The sequence below is a fragment of the Labrus bergylta genome, chromosome 17 (assembly GCF_963930695.1).
Source record: "Labrus bergylta chromosome 17, fLabBer1.1, whole genome shotgun sequence".
Classification (NCBI taxonomy): domain Eukaryota; kingdom Metazoa; phylum Chordata; class Actinopteri; order Labriformes; family Labridae; genus Labrus; species Labrus bergylta.
The window spans coordinates 18,940,515-18,967,182 of record NC_089211.1 but is presented as its reverse complement, the minus strand read 5'-3'; the positions used below and the strand labels follow the sequence as shown (position 1 = coordinate 18,967,182).

Here is a 26,668-nt window from a genome sequence, read left to right as displayed (position 1 = left end):
CATGGAACGGTACCTTTTCACTCCTCCAAATCACTGACACACCTTCAGAGCAAATTTGCCCCGCTCTCACTTTTACATGTCTGCCGGTGCGAAGACAGCGCTGTGTTTCCTGACAGAGAGGAACTGAAATCAAAACTTCTCTTCTTCAAAGGTCAGTAACATCTAACTGTCTCTTTCGCTCTCGATGTGTTTCTTTCTGGGGGTTTCTTCTCTTCTTCTTTTTCTTCTTCCTCTTTGCCACGTCTCCTATTAAAGTCAGAATGAGAATTTCATATTTTATGAGTGTTGTGGTCAGACCGAGGCTTGCAAGAGCTGTCAGAATCACATCAAAGGATGGCTGATCGTCTATAGAATCGCGTTCCTCTGTTTTCCTATTTGACGTTGCAAATTGCTCAGCATCTCAAACTTGTATTATCTGCCATGAAGTGAAAATAAAGTGGATGTCCAGTTAAACTGAGTGCCTCCTGGAAACTTTCCTTAAGTCCCCCCCCTCCCCCCCCCCCCCTCCCTCTGTGAGAAGGAAACAAGTGAAAGCATGACAAAGCTTGAACAGACTGACAGCCTGATCGTTTAACTTTTCCTTTGTAATTATAGCAGCAGCTTGTTGAGCTACATGAAGATTTATTTTGCATGATGTAGATCTTTGTGAAACATTTTCCCTCATTGTTGATTGGTTGCAGTCTTATGGTATCACATCTCTGATTTGACGCTGCAGTAATGAGCTATCAGACACGTGACAAAGTTTCTCTTCCAGGAATGTATCTTGAGACATTCATTATTGGTTGGTGATTAACTTCTGTTTGACTTTCTCTAACAAACATGTGGGAGCAGAGGTGTGACATTCATAATGATTTCACTCTTCCTGTCTGTGACACCCCCCCCCCCCCCGCCAACTACAGTAATCTTTAAGAGTCTTAAAACAGGCTGATTAAACAGCTGAGAAGTTAAGTGAGATATTATAATTCAATAGGTTGTTTGATTATGATCAGAATTCCAGCTAGTGCTCTACATTAGTAAAAATAAATGCTTCGGGGCTTTCTTGGTTAACTTCTAAGAAAAGGGTGACGACTACAATCTTTCATTAACTAATTATTCACAAATCGTTTCCTCTTGCAGTTGTGGTGTAGAAACCACATTAGAGACATGTTTTTACAGGCACATTGTTTGTTCCTTTGTCAAACACGTGATGGATGACGAGATAAGGAAAACACAAGGAGAGCTTTATACTTACAACTTCTCTGAATAATGGAAGCCTAATTCTGCCAGCAAATCAAAAATATGATGAAAAACAGTCTTTCTAGTAAAGGTATCCATATGCATTTTATAGTTATTGAATAAAAAGTCAATTCTGGTGTTGAAAAAACAAAATACAGTAATAAAAGAATTGTATGAAGAGTCTAAAGTGTGTAACTTCAGTATATGGTGTGTGTGTGTTATATGTCAAATATTAACAGAGGGAAAAGTTGTAGTTTCCCCTTTAAGGAGAAATAAAGTACATCAATTAAGAATGTGAGGAAGTCATCAGATAAAAAGTATTAAAATGAGATTCATTAGTCAAAATTATGACATTAAAAAGTCAAAATATGAAATGAAAACCTCAAAAAAAGTCATGTTTATAAAATTAAAGCCACATTTTGTTTCAAAATAAAATCAGATTTTTTTTATTAATGCTTCTAAATAGGAATGAGTTTAAAAATCCCATTATTTTAATCTCATAATAATTACTTGCTATGTTGATATTTTTCTCTTTTTGCTTTCTCTGCCAAATTAACTTTTTTTTTGCTTTCCATATGAGAAAATAAAGTGTGAAAATATCAGACACTTTAAAGGAAGAGCATTAAACACATTCCTCAGCGTTCATTATTTATATTTCTTAAGGTTTATTGTTGTTTGTATTTATGCATTTTTATCGAGCTAGGACAGTGGATAGAGTCAGAAATGGGGGAGAGAGAGAGAGTGGGGAATGACATGTATGGGCCGCCAGTTTGGAGGACCTGACCTCCGTACATGTGGCGCACGCACTCACCGTCAAGCTACCGGCGCTCAATCAGCCTTCATTACTATTAATGCAAAAAACAAGCATTGCAGTAGGTTTGTGTAGCTGTCAGGTGAGGGGTTGAGATGGGGATAAAGTCTAGTCGACACACCTTCACTGATCACACACCCTGACTACAGGCCTCCGTCTGCCTCCATCGCCCACCTGGATTATGTGAACTGAACCTGATCTGTGCACGTCTTTTGTTACAAACCGGTCTGAATGTTTGACAAACATTACCACAGGCTCATTTCATTCATGATTGTTCTATCTCACCTATAGCATACTTTACATGATAAGCTCATTTTAAACATCACCTGTGAGGGTATTTCCCTATAGTGTTCATACAATCGTACATCCAGTGGGGTCAGTAAATGAGAGAGGGAGAGAGTTGTGGAAGGATGTTTGAAGTGAATGATGATTTGGATTCATAATGAGAAAATGTTGCATTGTGTTCATTATGAGGCTGACAGAGTGAATGAGTCCACACGCCTTCTTCCCACCTGACAGCGTGTGGGCATGCCTGTGTAACAGCATCTATACGTGGGAACGCAACATGATTTTACCCTCCACATGACACATTTGTCATCCTGTCAAATATGATTTAAGTCTTTAAGTCCGAATTTCATCTCAGACAATTGTAAATATTTGCTTTCCACCATATCGCCAAATCTAGTTCAGGTTAATGCGCAAGTGTGTTATTGCATGTCCATAATGGCTGTGTAGTTGTTTGTGTGTGTATGAATGTGTGTCCGCCCTCCTCCGTAGATCGAGGTCCAGGTTTGTGTGTGTGTGCGTGCGTGTGTGTGTGTGTGTGTGTGTGTGTGTGCGTGTGTGTGCGTGGAGTTGGGCTGGGTGAGTAAGCCGCCCCTCACAGATGAATAGAGGATGGGAGGAGGCTTGAAGAGGCTGCCGTGGGTGGGAGGCCCGAGCCCTGCCAAAAAAGCTCCTTCTGTGGGATTTGTGTACTTTTGCTTGCCTCACGAAACACAGCAAGCGCCTGGCTCCAACGACAAAGCAGCCATGGGAGGCAGGCGCTCGCACTCCCAGAGGTCAGCTCGATAGCACCCTCTCCGCTTTTCAAGATATATTCTTTCTTTCCGTTTGCAATTTCTGCATTTCCTTCAACCTCCTGCGTTTCTTTCCCTCCCTCTGTCCCTGCTGCTGCTTGTCATCGCTTTTCAGTATTTTTCCTTCAAGAATGTGACTGATCATGTTCACATACTTTGACAACTAGGTCACACAGGAGCTCATCTTGAGCTCTTTACTGTAGCACCCACATCCGAAAGAAGCACATAGTAATGTGAATCTACATTCTTGATCTGCGCAAAGTTCCTGCGCACACTGTTTACTTTGCATCTGTGTAGCATTAGTTTAAAGATTTCACCATATAGAAGCACGTCATCAGAGGCAAACGTCTTACTTCATGAGTTTCTATTCTTTTTATGTAGTATATATTGTAACTTCCAACCACACTGTAGCATTTATGTCTGAACTATGTTTACCTGATCAGGGTGGAGATGTGTTTTGCCGTGTTCTAGGTTAAAGCTACCAGAAAAATACTTCTTAGTCACACATTTCAACAATTGAAATGTAAATGGCAGCCACAACTTGTAACAGTTGTGAAATGAACAAATTGTGGGTGTTTCCTGAATGTTGTTGCCTAGATTAAAGAAAATAGGCCCCAGTAACCACCGGCAACCCAACTAACCTCAGTGCATTGACAAGCAAAGAGACATGGTTCTCAACTTGGCAATCAGGTAGAATTATCAACAAGTAGGTAAGAGAATTGAGGCTTTAATCTGCGGCAGAGAGCGGTGAAGATGTTGCAGTAAACAGAGAGTTTAATGTCATTCAGCATCAGGGAGTGTAACGGAGGTTAAGAAAAGAAGAAAGGCAAAAAAAAAAAAGAAAAAAAAAGAGCACGATTTCATAATGTCTAAAAGAAAGATCTGGGTTGAATAAGTGGGTCCACCCACCTGTGTGTGAGAGGCAGCGAGAGAGAGAGAGAAAGCAGGGCTGGATGGCAGTTTTAGAGACATGAGTGTGTGGGTTAGGCTAGCTGGCCTGCTTATGCTATCTAATCACTAGGAGAGAAAGGAGAGCAGCATGCCTTGATCCACCCACCCACCCCAGACAAACAGCAGTTAGCCTGCTAAGTGCTGCTACATGTGGTCGCCGTGCAGCTCGCGGGCGAACACCTATGAGATCAAATGTGACAGAGTCTGCAGGTAACAGACATTCAGCACAATTATGTCGTATTGTGTGCCGGGGAGAAGGGGAGATGTGTCAATCTGGCAGCTACTACAGATCATGACTGCAATGGTAGGGAGTGTGTGAGTGTGAGTGAGTACATTCAGTGTGAACAAGCGGGGGCCACAATCCAGAAGATTTCAGGTAGATAAAAAAAAAAAAAAAGCTCCTAATGAGGGTTCAATGCAAAACCAAATCAAGCTAATTTGTTTTACCCTTAGGCTAGAAAGAAAAAAAATAAAATAAGTGACTGATTCATTCATAAAACAAGCAATACACACATCAGGGAACAAAATCACATTTGTTAAACTTGTCTTAGTGTTTGATTGTAAGCAGCCTTATTAACATGACCGGGGTAACTTCTGTGTTGATTTTACTGCCTTTCTTTAAGGTCAGTTACCTGTGTGATACCTGAGTGGGTGGGCTGAGATTGGCTCCAAAAATAGCTGACCTACACCTCACACTTGTGTATTTCAGAGTGTGCGCGAGGTTGAATGTGGTCCACCACCTTGCGAACAGGAGTGTGAGTGCGCGTGTGTGTGTGTGTGTGTGTGTGTGTGTGTGCCATGACAGGCATCTGTCTCCCCTGCCCTGCAGCCTGACTGGTTTTAATTAGGAGGTGCCAGAGTGCCCCAGGGCTCTCCTGCTGACACACACACACACAAACATGCGCACACACTCACACACACACTACCTTAGGGCAGACAGAGGCTGTCCCGCCCTGCCAAGGCTGGCCTCGGTCTCGTTATCACCATAAGGAGTTGTCCTCATTCACCCCACGACCCTCCCGACACGCAGACAAATAATCACACCGAGAAAACCAAGTGAATGCAACACAACGCTGTGATGCATTCGGGCGCAGGGTGTGACGTTTGCCTCCTTGTACATTTTGTTTTCAGCTGATGTCTGAGAATAAAAATTCCATATTTAAGCGCAGACGAGTAAAGTAAACAAAAGAGGCCTTAACATAAAGAACTGCCATATTTGTCTACAGCAAACACCTTCTCAGACATGTGAGTTTCCTTTAGTTCATAAAACATATCACATCCACCTGTGAAACACTGTAACTCTCTCTAAATATGCAGCACCTCCCTTCTGGCAGAGCATTCAAAACTGATTAGGATGTTTGAAAAGAAGACACAACCTGAGAAAGTAAAAGCCCAAACAGACAGCTCAGCAGAAAGTGAACGCCCTCACCTCACTCACTCGAATGGCATGCTCCAAGGTGAGTCCTAACGACCTGAGAGCTGTGACAGATAGGTGTGTGTCTCTGTGATGGAGAGAGTGTACAATATGCCTACACACATGCCTGCCTCCTTTTCTGTATAAGCAATGATGCATCTATGTGTGTGTGTGTGTGTGTGTGTGTGTGTCTCTGTCCTTGGACTTGTGGAGACGAGGGGTGTAAACCTGGGAGGCTCTATCTCTGGACTGTAGGGGGATGATTGACTCCCTTTCCTGCTTCGCTCCCATAGCAGGCCACACCTGGCGTGCGAGGCAGCAGGGTAAAGGCCAGAAGTTAGGCTGGTTGAAGAGAGATAAACTCCAGAGAGGGTCTGCACAGTACTTCTAACAAAAACTAACATTTCTGATTGAGCTGGTTAGTTGTGTAGTTGAAGCTGCAATGTTTTGAAAACCTTCAGAAAAAAACGTTATCCCAATTTCCCAATTCTGGCAATTTCTGTAATTCAGGCAACGCATTTATGGCTGGGTGCTGAAAATAACAAAGTGTCGAACCTACCGCCTCAATTTTCTTCTTCCATTCTTGATAGATTTACTTCATCCACATTTATAAGTACAAAAGATTGGATGGGAACTGATGTGGGGCATCATCCCAGAGAGTCTTCCATATTAGGAACATGTTAGTTCTTGCCCTGCTGAACCACATAACAGTATATAACCCCAAATGAGAAGAACAACACCCTTTTTACGCATCTGCCAACACTTACTAAACAATGTGGACAAAAGAAATCCAGTTTATAAAGTGACAACGTTGTTTGGTTAGGTCTCAACCTAAAAAAGCACTCGGTTAGGATTAAGGGAAGATCATGGTTTGGGTCAAGATCACTACTTCGTAAATGGTGAGGGACCTTAGTCATCATGGTAACAAGAACACCATCGTGGTCCGGGGTAAAAAAAAAAAAAAAAGGAACAAAAGGAAATCAAACAGCTGTCTTCCATAAGTAAGTGCTATGTTTAATTCATCCATTCATCTACCTTCACTTACTTACACTTTTGTCTTCAAATGTGTTTGAACAACACAACTGTTTCTTTTTTCATATATTAAGGGGCGATGGACTAGACTTCCTGTGATAAAGGAATATAAGCCGCACTGCTATACAAGACACAGGCAGTTTTTGGGGGTCTACCAGAGAGGAAAGAAACTGTCTTCCTGCGTGATGATTTTCACTGTGTTCATCTGCATGTTCAGTTTCTATGCAACTGTGAAGCTCTTTCAGTACCATCTGTTTTGGAGTTTGCAAGTCTGCTAGTAGTTGTACTCTTTGAGCAAAGTTATGGTGTGAGTTGTGAAGTACGGACACACAGCCTGCGACCGATTTGCCTCAATCCGCGCTGCCCTCCCCCCCACTTTGACTTTTCAATCAAACCAGCACTCCAAAAGGTTTATTTACTGAACAGTATACCACCCTTTTCTTTGCAAAAGCATGTTTATGACCTGACGAAAGCTGTTAAAAAATTTTTTTTGCACGTTTTATCAAAGAATTAAAACAGATTCTTGGAGCATTTTCGAAAGCTCCTGCAGAAAGGCGACAGATTTAACCTTACCTGGGACTTCTTTTAACATACAGGTGGCTGAAAAGGCAGCCTACCATAAGATGTTATAAGATGTAACAAGATGCAAAACAATATGCAGGTAGGAGGTCGGGGGGGAATCCTCCCCTAGAAGAACATTGTTATAATTGCAGTATGCTTATAAAAGCCTTTGGTAGAAAGCCCCTTAAGGGACATGGAGTCTAATATTTTTGGGAGGCTAAATCCTGAGAAACTTTTGCAAGTTCTAACAATACCTTTTGCGGCCTTCCCCGGTCCTTTTCTCATCAGCTGAGTATTGCTTTTGCAAAACCAACACCTCTTCACAATAACAGAAAGGTAGACAGCAAGCTACAACCTGATTTTCATCAGTAAGAGCCGCCCCTGTGAGCTGGACAGCCGGCTGGGAGCTGAAGGAGCAGGGGCTGTCTACAATGTGCAATACTGAAAAATATGCATCTATAAAATACTCTTCCTGAGTCTCCATTTATTTCTGACCTCTACCTGTGTGACTAAATGCAATTATCCCTTTTGAAGTAGTTTGTTGATGTCATACATACACTAACTTTATAGCTCTTCTGATGATGTATGGGTTATGTATGCACTTTGTAGACGGTCCCTTAGACACTTGAGTCTCAGCCGGCTGCAGCATAGCAGTCACTGTATGCATGTTGCCAGCATGCAGGATGGCTCGTACTGATGAAAATCAGCTTGTGGCTCTCTGTCAACCAGCGTACTGAGAATTAAAAGAAGTGTCCGTTTAGTAAAACTAATGTTTTGGCTGATGAGTTCTTGACCTAGGAAGGCTGAATCTGTGTATCCCTCTAGCTTCCCAGAAGTCTGATATGAGTTTATGAGTGTCCCCTTGACCTAAATGTCTGTCACTTATGTGAAAACTGATTTATTTTCTTTATATTTGAGGCGAATTTTTAAATGTTATTATAATGAACCCCTCCCCTGGTGTGTGCCTTCTCACATTGATGATGTATGTTCCACTATGCCGATGAACTAAAGTAGCAAGTCACTTGGATGACCGCTTTTGAGAGATCTTGCAAAAAAATTTAAAAAATCTTGCAATAGCTCGAAAAAGTATTGCAAGATCTTGAAACAGTTTCTCTGTTTTCAATCCAGGTCCCTTAAGGGGCTCCATATTTCAGAGCATTTTGAAATTAGATAATGAGAAAAAGACCTTGGTTTTACTTAAGTAGCCTAAGATGTCACCAAGGGCCCCTTCTTCTTTTTGGCTGATCGGATTAACACTGCCTGCAAATATCACAATATTGAAACTGACGGAAATCCATTAAAGCAAGAACTTTAATCCTCGTGTATGGCAATTAAGATGTATGTGATCAAATAGCTTAACGTAATAAGAAGTGTAAGCAACATTTTTTTGTTAACAGCATCAAATGATCATCAATCAATAGATATTAAACTTCAGCAAACTAAACAACAAGCCTCTTGTGTGAATGTCTGGCTGTATTGCTGCATCAACTATTCTTTTTAAATAATGAGTTATTCATTTAGTCGGAGACAAGAAAAAAATGTTGACACTAAAAATATTTTTGCTGCTCTGTTTTTGTGCTACTGAACTGTAAGCCAAGTTGAGGCCATCATCAAAGTCTCCATGATATGAACTTCATGTAATGATGCCTCACACCCCTCCCCCCCCCCCCTCCAAAGAGCCAATCTGGTGCCCTGGTTTGTGTATCTCGCTGGGCACAGCAGGTTGCAGTAAACAGGTACGCTGAGACGCTAGACAGAAAGACAGACAGACAAAACAGATGACTCTTCGTCAGCCCGTTGAATCCTCCTGCCGTGTGACTGTTAGCAGTTTAAACTAGCATCCGCACTCTTCTTCTATTGTTTGGTGTAGCCTAAACCCCACAGACAGAGGAAAACAAAATCAACAATTTACCTTCACTGAACTGGTGCAATTTGTCTTTTAAAACATGATTATTTGGGGACTTTCCTGTTTTATTTCGCTGCCTGTTGCAAAACACTTAATGACACTGTGCTCTTCAAACTAAGGTTATTTTATTTTAATTCATCATTTTCAAAAAACAACACACATAGATAACTTCCTATAAAATAAAATAAAAATAACCAATCTCATAATTACAGTACATTACTGTAACTACATTTGTTGCAAGCAAAATCACCATGTTGATCTGCCTTTTAGTCTTACTTCCCTGTATGCACATAGCAGTTAAGGCTTTACACACAAAAGAAAATGAGCTGTTGAACAAATCAGAGCAAGGTTACATATTTCATGTCAGCATTATTAGACACATGTTTTGTGGCCAATCAGTGCTTATATAGTTTGCAGTACAACCTCCTGCAGTTTTAGGGACTTTGGAACAAAGCAGCTCACACAGGTACCACTTACAGCGTGTTGCTATGACGGCGGCGGCACGTTGAGAATAGATAGGCCATCTTATAGGAGGCAAATGTTGTTTTTCTGGCCGTCTGGCTGGCCTGCTTGCAGTTAGTGGCTAACCCTGTTTATATATACGAGATGCCAATGTGAGCTGGCCTCAGCTCTCACCCTGCACAAAACAGTGTAAACCCACAGGGCATGGGCTGCGGTTTGCTTTGGTCCATGTATCCCTCAGGGGGGAAGTGGGCATAGCAGTCTGATGTACACTCTGATTTCGACTTGTTTGTGGAGGTTAACTCAACAATATTCGACTGCTTTCAATGTGTGATGGTCAGTCACGGCTTATACATGGTTAGACATATTTTAGTAGATTGAAAGGTTGAGGAGCCTCTAAGATAACAATGGCTGACTGCACATTCTACAAAATTGGTCAGATTAGTTTATAATTGGTCAATCATCCGTTTTAGTTTGATTATCCGACCACGGCTTTGATCTGTTTTTAGCTCTGTCTCGAGGAAAGTAGATCCAAAAATAAATCACTCAGGCGTTAAAAGTTGTCTTGCCAACTTAATAACAAAAAAAAAAAAACTAAAATATAAAAAAAAGTGTGGTTTAATTATGTCATACAGGAAAGCCCAATGGCTGTTTCAGTTCCTTTGAGTGTGCTATGTCATAACATTTTACCGGTTTGTGTCTGACATCAATACGCGCACCCTTAAAGAGGCAGAATTGTGTGTAGAACACTTTCTTGTTTTTCTCTCTCACCACTTTCCACTTTCCCTTCACAATAAATGCCCCCCTTCAACTCACGCTGAATAGACTTCCTCTTCTACACTGAAGCTTAAGGCTCATTTCTGAACCTCTTTTACCTCCTCCTACTCCTCCTCCTCTCGCCTCAACAAGGTGGTGTCTCGCTCACCAACAGTTGCCCTGCTTTGGCGCTTTTCTGACTCAAAACAGGAGTCTGATGTTGGCCCCCTCTCTTCAGCCTGGCTTTTTGAAACCAGGTTCTGCAACCAATCGCTTGTGGATGAATCTTCAGGGTTGTGGCTTGTTTCTGTCTTTTTCTTCTCTCAGATTTCAAGTAACATATCCGCTCGAATTAACCGACTGAAAGTGTGTGCTAATGATTTTCAAATGTTGGTCCGCTTCAGGGAGTATTTATGGGGGGGGGGGCTGTCTTGCACAGAGGTTTCCAAGTTAAATGTTAGTTTAATTTTAATGTGTTTACTTTTGTGAGATGGTATTCAAAACTATGGCAGGAGTCCATATAGGCGTAAAAGTGAAACTAAGCACCTTTAAGTTGCAGTTGTGTTCTGTTTCAGTCTTGTTTGTCTCTTTATCTCAGCTTGAGACTAACTGAAAGAGGTGCGCAAAAATAGTTTCCCAACTTTTCTCTCTCTCTCTCTCTCTCCCATCGTTTTTTTTTTTTTTAACCCTCCCTCCGTCTCCCCAAACAACCCCTTCCAGTTTCTCTCCCCCGGTCCCTTTATACCAAAAATCCACTCAAACACAACTAAAAATTCATTTTGTCTGACCTAAATCAGAGGGTGTCTGCGCCATGGGCTTATTACACAGTGCGCTTAAACTTGTGTTGTGGAGGAGGATGGGGTATTATTATCTTCCAGCTACCCACCCTGCTATAAAAACTAGTGGTGCGACATCTCCACAGCGCAGTGCTGCTGCCCTCCCTCCCTTCCTCCTCGCTCTCTCTAGCTCGTCCTACATGAGCCACACACAACAGTGAGCCTGACTCTTCAACTCCACACTCAGCTGCACAGACAGACCCAAGATTCACACTCTGCTCTCCTCTGGTGCGCTGCTTCTTCTCTCCTCCATTGGATATTCCTCCCCGGGTGCTTTTTATTTATTTTTTTATTTTTCATTTTTTTGTGAATGGGCATCAGTGGCTCGTGTGGGGAGCTTGTGAATGGACTGACTTCCCCGGCTGACTGACTGACTGACTGACTGACAGGCTGGCAGAATAAGAGGTGTTTCAATTAACGAGGGGCAATGCAGAGAGGTCAAGCGGGAAGCCACGGAGCCGCTTAAGAGTCTGGAAATACAAAAGACACGAGAGGCGAATCGAGAAGCTTAAGGTACGGTAGGTTGATGCTCGCTGAAAGCTGAGGAATGCTGGGAGACGTATCGAGACATGTGTGATTTCATGTGGGTGCCAGAGTTTGAGAGCGTGCACATGGGTGTGTGTGTGAGTGTGTATAAGTTCTTTATTTTGTGTCACATTGTTACAGAGGGTTCATGTGAGTGTGAACAAGCTTGCACTTGTGTTACAGTGTGCACACATGCATCACTTTGCGCCCCTATTTACAGAGTGTTTATATGTCTGCTCATAAAGGCCTGACAAGGTGAAAACAGGTCAATAAAGTCGCTGAAAGACTCTCATAATTATTTAGACTTTGGTGTAAATATTGTGCTATAAAATTCTTTAAATAGCAGGTGCATTTATAGCGTCACAGCACATCTTGGAAATGTCAAACATAGTAGTTTTAGTGGACTTAAGTATGTGTTTTGTCTCCAACGGTAATTATACATTTCAAATTTAGGTATTCCATATCTACACGACATTCTCCTTTAAGTCCAAAACAAATACGCAGGTAGAAAAGTAACAAGTTAAAGATGATGTTTGTGAGGGTGGACAAAATAAAAAAAACATGTTATGGATTTGAGCTTGAGCTGCAAATTACTGTTTTCAACACACTTGTTGTCAGCCAGCTTATCGACCTCTTTACTCACGGAGTTACAAAATGTTATGACCAGTGTTACCATTCAAAGTGTTTACCAGCTGTTGTTTTCATTTTTAATATTAACGCACGTCTGGACTTACTGGTAAAACGATAATCAGATAAACGCAGTTAACATGTCGATGTTTGAGGGGAATACAGAGAAATAATCAGCGTGTCACTTTGTGCTGTATTGTGTATCAGTTCCTGAATGACTGCATCCTCTTTAAATTTATGATCAGGAGTTAAACTCCGACTGAACATGTAGTTAAACACCTCCTCAACACAAACTGTGACAGGAAATTTACTGCAATCAATGTCAAAGCGATGACATGCACTTCATGACATATCAGGAACTCTGATTATATCCTATTAGCTACAGGCCGGTTTTCACTTACACCTGCTAATCTGGTACTAAAGTATTTCAACTGTTCAACCTATTTTTTATCATTTATTTGTTTAAAAATAAATTCGTATCATGTTCTTAAAGAAGCATCTTTATTTTCAAGGATTTTCAAAATGAACTAATAAACAAGGATACATATTAAACCAAAGTTTAACCATAAAACTGCAGTAATATACCCTCCCTGTTGGAGTTAAGTTTTTATCTTATAATACATTTATAATATTTGTAGAGTTCAATAAGCTCTTTTGTTGATTCTGAGGCCAGAACCAAACAAAGATGAAGAGAAGCATAAGGTGACGAGTGTAGGAAATAATCTGCCCTTCGTTTCATGGCCAATGGCCGAGTAGTAATTCTCTTAATCACTCTTAATAACTCTCTTAACGGATTTCCAGCAGCCCAACTGTAAACTTTTGTTTACTTCGGGGGTGAGAGAGAGATAATGGTGAGTAGCTCTGGGCCCCCCTGAAGGCTCCAGAGGAGACACTTAGTGCAAACAGGCTCTTTAAAGAGCAGAGTGCATTGAATCCACCTGGAGATCTCTGAAGACCACGTCCACTGTTTACTTTTTATTATTTTATTTGATTATACTTCGGGGAGGGGGAACACAAATTTGGTTTTAATTAAAGCATTAATTGTTAAATATTAGTCGAAACTAATTATGTTGGATAATGGAATATAATAAGGAATTTATCAGTACGCCTGTTGTAACATTTATAACCCCTTCTATATTGAGGCTAATGATGCCACATTTCTGTACATTTGTCAAACTCTGATGACAGTTTCCTACCAAAAATGAAATATTTGCTTGAATTTATCATTTGTATGGAAGCAAAGTAATGTCCTAAAACATATATTTTGGTTCCAGGAACTTTGTAAATTTCATACAAAAAAATAGTTTCATGCAGTGCTCAACTTTTAAGCCAAACTTGTGCACCTAAATAATCATATTTTGCCTCCGCGTCATTATTTTAAAGATAAAATACACAGCTTATGTTTTATAATTGGCATTACATATGCTGTTCACCACTCAAATTGACAGCAATTAAAACCAGATTTACAAACTCCCCTATGTGGCCTGCAGGTCATTTAAAACCTCCGAGCGAGGAACAGGTGCACTAGTGTTTTACAGGTGATAATGGACTACCTCACACTTCAGGTCAAATAAATGTCCTCTCCTAATAAGGGGGCTGAAATTTGGCTGTCAATACGATCACTTATTGGCTGTGCAATTGTCCCGTCTGTGACAGTTGTTTAGCAGGTGTTTGCTATGGGCAGTCGGTGACAGGAGTAAACTTTTGGGCTGCTGCTGATTTAGCAGGAGGGTCAGGTGGATGCACTGACCTGACAGGGATAAACTGGGCTTTGGCTGTTGTATCTTAGAGGCCAAATGAGTGTCTGCCCGTGACGAGGGTTGAGATGGACATTAGCTGCTGATTTGTGGCCTGAGCGGTCAGGGCTTGGGACAAGTTAGCCGCTCTACCCGGGGCTTAATGATGATACTGCTGCAACAGGAGCAGGGAAGAGGAGGAGGAGATGAGAATGATTAGGACGAGGTGGGGGTGGTGGTGGTCAGAGCCCGGAAAGCAGATGAAGTTCTTGGGAAAAAGAGGACAGTGAATGGAGGTGACACATAATTTGGGGTGGGAGTGTTGAGTTGAAAGTGTTTGTGACTAAGTGAGGCATGAGAGGAGACGTGGTCGAAACAGGCAGAGAGGCACGACTGTTTATTAGAGGTCAGTTTAATAATTGAGATGAGCTCTTTAATGAATACTTTTAGACACAGAGATGACCTATTGATAAGGTAATCAGTTTAGGGATACATGCCTGAAAACGTGCCATCGCTGATTATTGCAACACAACAATCAGATTCAATCCATCAATTGTATTTATATAGTTCCAAATTACCACGTGTTTTTCTCAAGACATTTTACTAAAAGAGTCGGTTTGGAGTTTTTAATTCACAGAGACAAGAAATTATTCCACCGGTGTGCAAGCAGCAAAAAAAAAAATCAATCGTTAAAAAAAAAAAAAAGCAGAAACCTCGCGCACAACCAGAATCATTGGTGGACAAAATATAACAGCAGGTTGAACAGTTTTTTGAGTAAAAAAAAAAAAAAAAAAAAAAAAAAGTTGGATTGTCCTTCCATGACTCTGCTACAAGAGTCAGATGGATAAAGAGCCGAATGACTTACATGGTAATTATCAGAGGCCTTTCACAAGCCGTCCCCACCCTGGCTGCTCCGATGGGTGGAGGGGGGGGGGGGGGGGGGGGTTTATGTGTGTGTGCAAAGGGTTAACGCTGTTGGCTGATGAAATGTCGTTCCAGGACCTTGTGGTGGGAAAGCTGTGCCCTCCTCCCCTCCCTGTCTATGTGGCACATCCTCCTCAGATCCTCTCCACATTGTAATTAGGGGCCTGCCGCTAAGAGCTAGCGTTAGCTGGTGGCGGGCAAACAGTGGGAACGGAGGGGAGTGGTGCTTGCTGGGGCACCAGGCGAACAAACAGCAACAGCAGCACGTGTCCCATAGTTCCAGGAGTGGGTGGGATAGATCGAGAGCAAACGAATGACAGCGGGTTGGCCTAGCCCTCCCAGTCTGACTCTTTTTCTCTCCCTCTTATCCACTTTGTGTTGTTCCAAGCTCTGCACTATTGTTTGCCTTGGCAGGCTGTTACAGGGAGGGGCCCCTCCGCTGGTGTTTGTGCAACCTGTTAGGGAACTTTTAGGGCCATCTGATCTCTCCCTCGCTCTCTCACTGGAGATTCTCTCACCTTTTACCCAAGCTTTTTTCTTTTATGGATGATACACTATACATGTGGTGTAAAAATAAAAGATGTATAAAATAAATAGTTCTGTTCTGGTAGAGACAAAATAAATCTGCGTAATCTAAGCGAATGAGGGAAATATTTTTTATGCAAAGTGATAGTACAGAAATTGTTCTTTTAATGTAATGTAATTCTATAATGAGGGAATCCTACTTTGAAAATGTATATATATATATATATATATATTTTTTTTTTTAAATATGTTATTATCAGCAGACCAGGTCACTGTAACTTTCTTCTTTTTTGTTTTACTTCTCCATTCGAGGTAGTTTCAGGGAGTTCTGCAGATTATGTCTGAGGGCCTATATCTTATACCATCCCCCCTTATATAGACACTTTAATTATGTCCACACTGTATCAATGGCATGAACATAGCAACAGTTACCTAGCAACAAGATCGACATGAATAAACTACTTGTGAGATCGGTTTCCAAGTTGTATACCTGCAGTTGAACAATGGGACTTTCTGATATCGTTTTTTTTTGTACTCCTCTGGTGTGATCCACTGCAGCAGGAAAAAAAGTGAGACACTTGGTGCATGTGTGTGTGTGTGTGTGTGTGTGTGTGTGTGTGTGTGTGTGTGTGTGTGTGTGTGTGCGCGCATGGTTTCAGGACATTTAGAGGCAGTCAACAATGCAGCTGCGGCCGAGCGGTCCCCCTTCAAAGTATTTATCTACACATGCCTTCAGTGACCACCAAGTGTGGACGTCTAAGTTTAAGCTCTATTCATAGATGTGAATGAATGAGAAGCCTGCCAGAAAGGAAGTTTTATCACTGTAACTGTAAACAAGAGCACAGTGAATCAACAGGTAGGAACTCGGAAAAGAAGACTTTAGGAAAAAGTAAGAGAGATTTTTCAGAGAAAAGAGGAAATATCTGCTGTATTACATTCTGAGTAACCGTGTTGTAAATCAAATGAGGGTGTCTGCAAAGTAAGCATTTAGACAGGATACAGTATCAAGGGTACGATCTGACCTGTTTTGTAGTTCTCACCACATCCCAATCACTCACTGTATTGTTCAAACTATGGTATCAGTTTACTTCCTGCACACATCTGTAGAGATAGAGGAGAGATGGACATCACACAAACTAAACTTCTCATTACTTGTTACATAGAAGAAAAAAAACGTGTTTCATGTCTTATCAAGATGATGGCCTTCCTTAACTCACACGGTTGTGACACATTCCTACAGGAAATTGTGACTGAAGATTGAAAGATAAAAATTACAACGCGGTGCTCGAAATGAGACATGCTGTATTTACCACTAGTTGCCTGTGCTGCACAGATGGCACACAAACAAGCATGTCAACAGTATATTTTAATAAAGATAGACTGTCACTCATTGTAGTAACAATTTCAGCTTTGGTTAGGAGCCTATGCCGATTCAAGTTTCTTATTTTCCTTCAACCAGTGAAGCTCTCCCATCAGTGTTATTTTAAACTGGTATGCAAGTTGAAATACATTTTTTTAAGATTGCTTTTTTTATTTGACTTGATATTCCCCTATCGCCCTCCTGTTGGCACCTACAGTTCTGGTCGTGAGATTACTAAAATGATAACAATACAAATCCTCATTTGTTGACATAGCAAGGAACTATGAGGATTCATTTATTAACTGCTGTTTGTCGTTGTGAAAAGTAATGTTACCAAACTTCAAATCCCAACAGAATATAATCAAAGGACAAGTTCAAATACATCTTTGAATGAAAAGCAGCTGCTTTTAAGGACTTAGAAAGAAGTAGGACTTAGAAAGGTGGTTAAGATTGATTTTTTTACTCCTTTAAAAATATATGGCTCCAGTTTGTTATCTATACCTAGATTTATTATATTCTTTAAGTCTGCTCAGGATTAAAATCTCCTTTACAAGTAAGATCTGAGAACACATGGTACAACATGAACCAAATTTAAGCTTTGGCTATAAAGTATTAAACATTAAATATTGTCATTTTCCTATATTACGTGCTGTCCTGGAACAACCTTATTTTTTTTTTTAGTTTTGGAGAAAACCAATTAGGCAATATGTTCCCTATCTTTTTTAGAATCTGGAAAGATAGTCACAAGTTTACAAATTGGAATAAAACCTCTAATGTGTGACAGACTTTCAGTGTTTTCACGACATTAAAAGTCATGAAGGATTTTTTTAAATACACTCAAAACTGTTGCATGTATCAAATGACTTAAACAACTTTAAAGATTGCCAGGGCTTAATCTTCACACCAATAAATCTCAAGCTTTTGTACTCACACACAAAATCATGATTTATACAAGAAACAAACTATAGAGATAGGATAATTGACAAAGTGAGTAATAATGGAGACTTGACAGCAAAATGTGGGTTTCACTAAATCTTTTCAGTTCATCCTTTTCGGCCAACTATTAAAAGTTCGTTGTTTTTTCCTTCTTCTAGGTAACCAACAAAGGGAGGAGAATGGTTCATCACAGAGAAGATGACCTGATCGGGATTCCCTTCCCGAATCACAGCAGTGATGTCCTCTGCAGCCTCAACGAGCAGCGGCGTGATGGGCTGCTCTGCGATGTCATCCTCATCGTCCGTGATCAGGAGTATCGCACTCATCGCTCAGTGTTGGCCGCCTGCAGCCAATACTTCAAGAAGCTCTTCACAGTGGCCACCACTGATGGCGGAGACCACCATCAAACAGCTGCTGTCTATGAAATCGACTTTGTAGCTCAAGAGTCCCTCACTGCCATCCTGGAGTTCGCCTACACGTCTACTCTGACCGTAACGGCATCAAATGTTAAAGAGATCCTGAACGCGGCTCAGATGCTGGAGATCCCCTGCATCATCAACGTCTGCCTGGAGATCATGGACAGCGGGGGTGAGGGCGGTGGAGGAGGAGGAGCAATGGAGGAAGGTGAAGAGGATGAAGAAGAGGAGGATGCGGAGGAAGACGAGGAGGAAGATGAGGAGGAGGAAGACGAGGAGGAGGATGTGGGTTCGAGGAAAGATGAGCAGGAGGAGGAAGAGGACAATGTCAGCGAGAGATCTCTGCAGTCGTCAGAAAGCAGGGGGGAGCGGACGCCACCGGGGACGGAGGACTCGTCGCCTCCGGGCACCTCTCAGTTCCAGCAACAGTTTGAACTCCACAGAGAATCCTCACAGTCACATTCTCCAGACACCATGAGAGGAAAGCAGGTAAAATAGATAGATATGGTATTCTACTAAATGGGTGAATACTCAAATCTATTTGGCTTTAGGGTATCTATTATTTCTGACAATTGGACACATTTGAAGTAAAGTTAGATTTTGATTTGGGAAAAATGACATGGCTTGTTCTCTAGGCTATATTGTAAGTTACTGATTTGCATGCTGTTAGTTCTCTGGTAAATATTAACCCAAGCTACATCAACAATAAGAATGATGTCTGGTTGCCAAATACAACCAAGATCCATACCAGGTATTAATCAAACCTTCAGGAGAAGTAATTTAAAAACTTCAGATTTTGATAGCAAACGCAAGAAAACATGGTCTGAATTATGGTCTAATTTACAGATTATTTTGTGGTATATGCGGGTTAAATACCTTTGAGGTTAAATACCTTTGAGGTTAAATACCTTTGAGGTGTCCATTTTCAGGAATTTATTGAATTCTAATCTTGCATTGTCTTTGACATCATCTTGTACCTTCAAGGCAGAAAACAGGATCTTAAACTATTCAATTGTTCTGAAAGGCTGACATTTCTGTCTTGTGTTGCAGGAGAGTATGGAGAGTCGGGCACTGAAGGATTTCTCCATCGAGTCCCTCCTTCAAGAGGGGCTGTACCCCCGTATGCCAACACTCGACAGGAGGGCCAACTTTTCCCCACTCCTCCCAGGCTTCTACCCCTCCATGTGGGCCACAGAGTTCTCCACCTTCCCAAAGCAGCTCCTGGACCCGAGCCGCCACCAGCATCCACAACACAGAATTCCTCACACCTTCCCCACCTCTTCTCCACATGAGACCTCCAGGCCCCTCGATCTAGTTGTGAAAAGAGAGATCATAAAGGAAGAGATGAAGGAGGAAGTCCCGCTTAGTCTGCTACATGGAAATTTACTGAAGGAGTTTGTTGGCTCAGGCCTGAGCAGCTCCATGAATGCTGGATCGGGGCCATCAGAAGGTCACACTATGGCTCCAATAAAAGATGAGGCGGACTTTCGGTCATACCTTAGTTTCCTTAGCTCTGCGTCCCAACTAGGGACACTGTTCCCCCCCTGGCAAATGGAGGAGGAGAGGAAGATGAAACCCAAAGCATCGCAGCAGTGCCCCATCTGCAACAAGGTCATCCAAGGGGCTGGGAAACTGCCTCGACACATGAGGACACATACAGGCGAGAAACCATACATGTGCACTATCTGTGAAGTACGATTCACGAGGTATGTCAAGCAGCACTTCTTACAACATCATTGTGTTTTCATTATTATTGTTTCAAGCCCTGCAGAGATCATCTTGAGATCTTTAAAATACTGTGTGAAAACAAGGACTTTGACATGCAAAAGAGCAGAGTTATCGGAAAATTACCCCATGTTATTTCAACTGAGGTTAATCTGGTTTTTTTTTTGAATATCAAAGAGCTGAAAGTGGAAACCCCCCTCTATTAGTCTCTTTGCACTTGTGAGATCTTGCTCACCTACTTCCTCCTGCTAGGCCATATTTTCCACTTGTGTTTAACACCAGACATTAATGTTCTGTAAATCATCAGCTTTCACTTATAGAAGTCGAGATCTCCAAGAAAAGAGAAAGGCGGTATTGTATTTGATGTGTTAACCTTTCCGCCCACAACAAACTGTGAAAACATGTGGTTTTGTTTTCTTCACAGACAAGACAAACTGAAGATCCACATGAGGAAGCACACAGGTGAGCGCCCCTACATCTGCCTCCACTGCAACTCCAAGTTTGTCCACAACTACGACTTGAAGAACCACTTGCGTATCCACACGGGTGTCCGTCCATATCAATGTGAGCACTGCTACAAAAGTTTCACACGATCCGACCACCTACATCGACACATCAAGAGGCAGAGCTGCCGCATCTCCCGCCCCCGACGGGGACGAAAGCCAGCCACTTGGAGATCCACGCCCACAAGCAACTTCCTGTGCCCCCCCACTGCTACCAACAACCGGTTTGAGGAGAATGGGTTAAGCCCGGCTTACCCGGGAGTCAAGAGTCATGGACTTGGGGAGATGCTCGGCCTCGGGAACAGAGGTCTGGGATTTAAGAGTGCGGAGGGTACAAGCAGGGAATGTAGGGACGAACGGCGAGCAGAAGGAAAGCACATCACAGAGGAGGAGGCGACAGGAGCAGGGAGGCAGAGGGGAGTGTTTGCCTTTGCCCTGGCTGGAGAAGAAATGCTTACCCACTCTCCATTTTACACCACAACCTCTGATCCCTGGACCATGAGACTGGAGCGAGCTCCACCCATCCCCGAGCCGGCCAAATGAACCACGGTGTGAAGAAGGAAACAAAAAAAAAAAAAAGGGACAATAAAGAGAGTCTCTCTAAACTGGTCTGCTTCAGGACGCTAAAGCACCTTTTTGAAAAGTAAAAGAGATCAAGGAACCTTTTGAAGCCTGCTGATGTTGCAGCATTAAGACAGATTTTTATTTTATTTTTATGCTTGTTTAAACACATTCAAATTAAATGATTTCTCAGATGTCATATTGAATAATTGTTTCAGGCCTGTGGATGTTTACAATATTTTTGATAGCATTTAAGAATAAACAGTTTGACACTGCTAATGATGATGTTGGAACAAGGTTGCATAGAAATTGCTCTAGTTATCTACGATGTTGTCTTAAATTTTCTTTATTAAAAAGTAGAAAATCCTGCAATGTACCCTGATGCAAGTTGAGATGAGGCTGAAAAGTATTAATATGCAAGAAAATATAAATCAACACCTTAAGCAGCAACTATTATACAATGACAAATGGAAGAATTAGTGACTACAATGAATGTAAACATTTTTAAAAATATAAAAACACTTTTGAAGTAAATTGTTTCAGTTCTATATTAAAAAAGAAAGAAAATAAATGAGTTAAAGGCTATTTTGGACTTTGTGTTTATGTGTAAAAAAGAATCAACAGTCGTTTTAACATCAGGGCATAGTCTGGTACTTGTCCTGCATGAACTGGATGTTTTATTCTAACGTGATTATTTAATTTCCCCCAAAAAATGCAACCCACTTGAAGTCAAGACGATAAATTGAGATATTTGTTATTGCATCATTTTCCTCTACTGCCTTGTTCTGATTTGAGCTCCTTGTCTGCACTATTGTACATAAACTTTTGGCCATGGTGGTATTAATTATGTTTGCAATGCTGATGATGTTAAACAAAGACTTTGAGGCATCCATCCAAAGACTCGTACTTTAATATTTCCCAGACTTGAATAAGGCTTTGTTTAAATGTTTATGAATTCATGTCTTCAGAGGATGTACATTTTTGGCTAATGAACTGCCGCTTTAGCACAATATGCTCGTGTTTTTTCTGCTGCATTAAATCAAGAGGGCTTGAGCCCGTTTTTTTCTCCATATAATTTTCATCTCTGATTTGTTTTTAAAGAAGTTCAAAAAAGATTTGAATTGAAATGGGAAAGTATTTTCTTGCTATTTATGCGTATTTAAATGATTGAGCCTTGGCTATATTTTGCAAATCTGTTTTATAAAGACACTAAATGTTGAACTTTGCTCTTGTTTGGGAGTTTGTTTTTTTTGGAAAAAAGTATTGTGTATATGTGTGTGTGAGTGACTATTCTGATGTTTCTATCTTTGGGAGGACCAGTGTCAGGTTTAGACCTTGACTTCGAGTACACTTTGGATAGGAGTTGGAAAGCATTTATGTTTAATTTTAAGTTTTTAAAAACACAGCCTGGGGTAATCTTTTTTTTTTTTTTAAAAGCAAATTTAAGTAAAAGCTATGGAATAAATGTGAAGTTAGATGTGTAGTTTGTTATTGTTAGCAGTCAGAGCAAGGGAATACATATTAAGCTAGGCAATGGTGTTAGAATTATGGATAGACATCTTTAGTTTGGCTTAAAATAAAAATCCCTGCATAAATGTTGCCATCTCCAAGGGGGGAAAAAACAGACCATTTCTTGGTTTTTAATTGGTAATGTTGAATTTCACCCAACTTGGGAAATTTGACCAGGTTATTTGCATATGATTTTTATTTCTTAATTTTTGCATTTAGCATCAAAATATGAAACTTCTGAAAAGTAATGTAGCGGCAAATTAAATTTCAGGTAATAGTTCTTGCTTTTCTATCACTCAGACATATTTAGTCTGAGTTTACATCAATCTAAAATCCATCCATTTTTATTCAATTCAATTTCACATTCACTGCACTTATATTCCTGATGGTCTTTAAAATTCACACACTCAACAGGAAGGAAAATATTAAATTAAAGTACCATAGGAGTCAACAAAAAGAATACGATTCAAAAATAGTCTTTTTAAATAATCCATATAGAGTAGAATCATTTTGAGTGGGGGTCCAAAGAGTATTATGGCTGATCTTAAAAGCAAGTCACTGAGCACTGGGTTGAGATGGGTATAACGGCATTCATGGAAGAGGTATGGGTTTTTTTAAATAAACATGTTTAGTTTCCAATAAACCCAAGGAAGTGGGTTTGGACTTTTTGACTTTATTTGAAAGGACAGTGGATAGAGTAGGAAACCAGGGAGAGAAAGAATGAGGAGTAAAAGGCACATCATGTCGGACTCGAACTCAGGCCACCTGCTTGAAGGAGTAAAACCTCCTTACATGAGGCGCAACCTAACCACTAGGCCATCTGCGCACCCCCCCCCCCCCACCCCTCCACTTTGCCAAATTTAATTACATCCTCAGAGTTTGGTCTATTTTACTCCTGCAGAAACTTAATGTGCTTTCCCATGAAAACGAGACCAAAATTAGCAACATACAATAAATCAAATGTTTAAAGTTTGTTTAAGCATGAATTTTATCTTCTCAATATTGTTGTTTAAAATAAAACCTCAGAAGGAGCAAGTTCCTCAGATGGAAGGCGGTCAGAAAGGCAGCAGCTAGAGAAGCCTGCTGAAGTAATCCTTATATTTGTGTTATAGATTATACATCTAAAATACTTGTTTCTTATTGATCATTATTGATGAGACATGGAGAGTGCAGTAGAACATTTGACAACGAAGGACAGACAGACATGAAGTTGTCGCTGTTAGCAGGTTTGCATGGGTCTTATTACGGGTGAAAAATTATATAAACTTATTTGTAGACGACACAACAGTATGCTGCATGTGAGTTGTGTATTTCTTTGCATATTACACAGAAACAACATATTTCAATGATACAAATAGGCTTTAAAAGGAGGAATAATGGATCATCATTTTACTGATTCAGTCTGATCATATTAATATTGTATCTCAATATTTCATAAATGGATTCGTAAACTCTCCCATATACGGTAATTCACAATGCAGTAGTGTTATCAATTGAGATTGCATCATTCTTCAAAATGAAAGAAGAACAGACAGATAGTTTAAGAGATATTTTCCCCTGCTTTTGGTCGCAGAACTTTTTTCGTTATCTCAGAAAAGCTTTTTTTTCATGGCTGTGCCTCAGTACAGAGCAAAACTCGTCTGTTTCTTTGCCCTGACATCTAGTGGGGAATAACTGCTACTACACCTGACCCTGTTTGTATCATTGTATGATGAAGACCTGTTGTTTGTCTAAGTATGCAGTTTCATTCAATAAACAGAAGATTGATATTGAAATGGCTCAAATACATTGTCTGTCTTTGAGATTCTTACAGAGAAACTACTCTTCCTGACTTTTTTTTTTTTTTTGCCGTTCTGAATGAGTTCCCACGATGAGGCTCATTGAAGAAGCACAATTTGATTGGTTGTTTGAAAGGTCCCCTCCATCCTGATCTTCCTTTGTCCCTCCAGGGGGCGCTAGAGACTTAAGATTGATTCCTACAGCACTTCAAGTCAAAAAAGAAAAATTGACTTCAGACCCTCTAAGTGCAAAAACAGTGACTCTGCGGGTCACTTTTTCTTTTTTTTAAATGTATTTAACCAGGAGAAAACTAATTGAGATAAATAATCTCATTTACAAGAGTGTCCTGGCCAAGAGATGCAGCAGGAAATGGTTATGGTAAAACTACTCATTCATGGATATGTATTGTTTCTTTTCTTCTTTAAAACTACTGGTAAAAAAAAATAACGGCCTGTAGAGGAACTAGAAGAAGAAAACACTAAATTAGACTGCTGTAGAAGTTTTTTTATAGGAACCACATAGAGCACAAACCCCAACCTTTCATGTGGGTCAAGACAGTCTGCTGCAGCTGCTTCCTGATGGCTTCACTGGTTTCTTTTTACTGGGTTAACTGGTGTGATGAAAGGCTGTTGTGATAAACTCTGCACCTACAATAATGGAGTGGTCAGCACTGTGACTCATTTCAATTTCACAGAGAGTAATTGTTTAGGGGAAATCCATCAATTCAAAGTAACAGAAAGCCCTCCAGAAACAGATCATTTGCGAGGTCACGAGGTTAAGATGATGCTTGAAAGACATTTTAGGACAGAATGACACATATCTCTCAGCGCCGTGTGCATGCAGGAACTACTTTCATCATAGGGCTACATGTATGTGTGTAATAATGTTTGATATACTGTATCTATTTGGAACATTTGGGTAAAAAAAAGATGGTCTAAGAGTTATTGCAGCAGAATAAACAACGTGAGCCATCTCATACAGGATACTTAAACTTACATTCAGCTCAGCAGCACCTGGCTCTTAAAAATGCAACACTGAAGATACAAATGGGAAAAAGACTTATGTATAGCCTGATTATGCTACATAACGTTACAGAAAACGTCCATATCACCTACTCTCAGAATCACAAGCTGTCAGTGCTTCCCCTCTGCAAACTGATTTTTTTTTTTTTTTTTTTTTAAATGTCTTTACATCCACAGGTTTAGAGTTTATTTCTTTTTAAACAAAATGGTGAAAATCACTGGATTTACAGGCAAAAAGTCTCAAGCCAGCGCTAGAGCGAGTGAACAGTCTGTATGAACAGTCCTGTGGATGATACAGAAGCTCCAATTCTCACAGACAGTACATTTTCACTAAAGCCCATTCATTTTGTTGGAATTCAACTGAATAAATATGCTATATCAGCACTATTTTTGAACACTATCTGTTCAGCAGCTCTTCCAAACCTTCAGATGTGATCAAAACACAAAGTCAGGTCTGGATAATCATTCCAACATTTCTTCTTTCATTTCCAAATATTTCAAACTTCAACTCAAGATGCATCCACAAGCACTTACAAGGAACCCTTTAGTTTATGAAAGACTATTTAAAAGCACCAGACGCTTCCTGTGCTTTCCTGTAGTGACATGTCAAAATGTCTGCTTTGAAAACCGCACCGCTTGGTCTGTTTTTTTTTATTGTAAGAGACCTCTCAAAATATATATTCCAGTAATTGGAACCCTTGTTATCTGACCACAAAAACCTTGCAACAGCTTTCTGCAAATAAATGAAGTCATAATGTAAACTGTGTGTGTGTTTAGGTGGTTGGGTGGTTGGTTGTGTGTTTGTGTATGTGCATACATGACTTCCTGGACCCAAGCACTCCTGAGGTGTTACTTCCTGACCGACTAGCCTGCAGTCCTCTCCAGGTTCCTCTCTAGACACCACCCTGATCATCTTTGTACCATAAGGCCTTCCACGAGTGTGTGTGTCTGTGTTTGTGTGTCTGTGTTTGTGTGTGTGTGTGTGTGTGTGTGTGTGTGTGTGTGTGTGTGTGTGTGTGTGTGTGTGTGTGTGTGTGTGTGTGTGTGTGTGTGTGTGTGTGTGTGTGTGTGTGCCTGCACACACACAAAGCATTTCTAAAGGGACATCCTTTTAGGAAGTTGGGTGACAATGCAGCAACAATAATGCAGCTACGAGTTCGACCACATGGACTACTGAGGTAACACAGTCTGATGTTCTCTGTGGGGTTTCTTAGGGGTCAATGAGAAAACACCTTCAAACAAAGGGCCTTGAAAAAGCTATTTGTTCTCAAATACAAGGGACAAGGTTAGAACGTAGTCTACACGCACCACAGTCTGGAGCTTAAAATATATCAGTGCACAACTAGATTTTGTGATGGTATCAGAAGGGGTGAGAAATGCCCTGTCTTGACCAAGTGTGGGGCGTAATATTATTTCAAATATTTCCTTTTTCATACTGCTGAATAAATACATCAATGCATCTAGGAAAACACTAAATAAAGCAGCATGCACTGCAAT

General features: G+C 40.7%; 1 protein-coding gene across 2 annotated transcripts; it reads left to right on the top strand.

Annotated features, from left to right (window-relative positions):
* LOC109990799 (zinc finger and BTB domain-containing protein 7C) lies at positions 1–22,087 on the top strand. 2 transcript variants are annotated; one of them, XM_065965773.1, is made up of 4 exons: positions 1–151; positions 17,815–18,561; positions 19,123–19,778; positions 20,222–22,087. In XM_065965773.1, the coding sequence occupies exons 2-4, from the start codon at positions 17,836–17,838 to the stop codon at positions 20,841–20,843; spliced, it is 2,004 nt and encodes a 667-aa protein (XP_065821845.1). In that variant the 5' UTR covers positions 1–151; positions 17,815–17,835; the 3' UTR covers positions 20,844–22,087. The 2 variants fall into 2 exon arrangements, with proteins under 2 accessions (XP_065821845.1, XP_029134994.1); XM_029279161.2 differs by lacking the exon at positions 1–151 and adding an exon at positions 11,069–11,536.
* Positions 22,088–26,668: the final 4,581 nt, after the last annotated feature.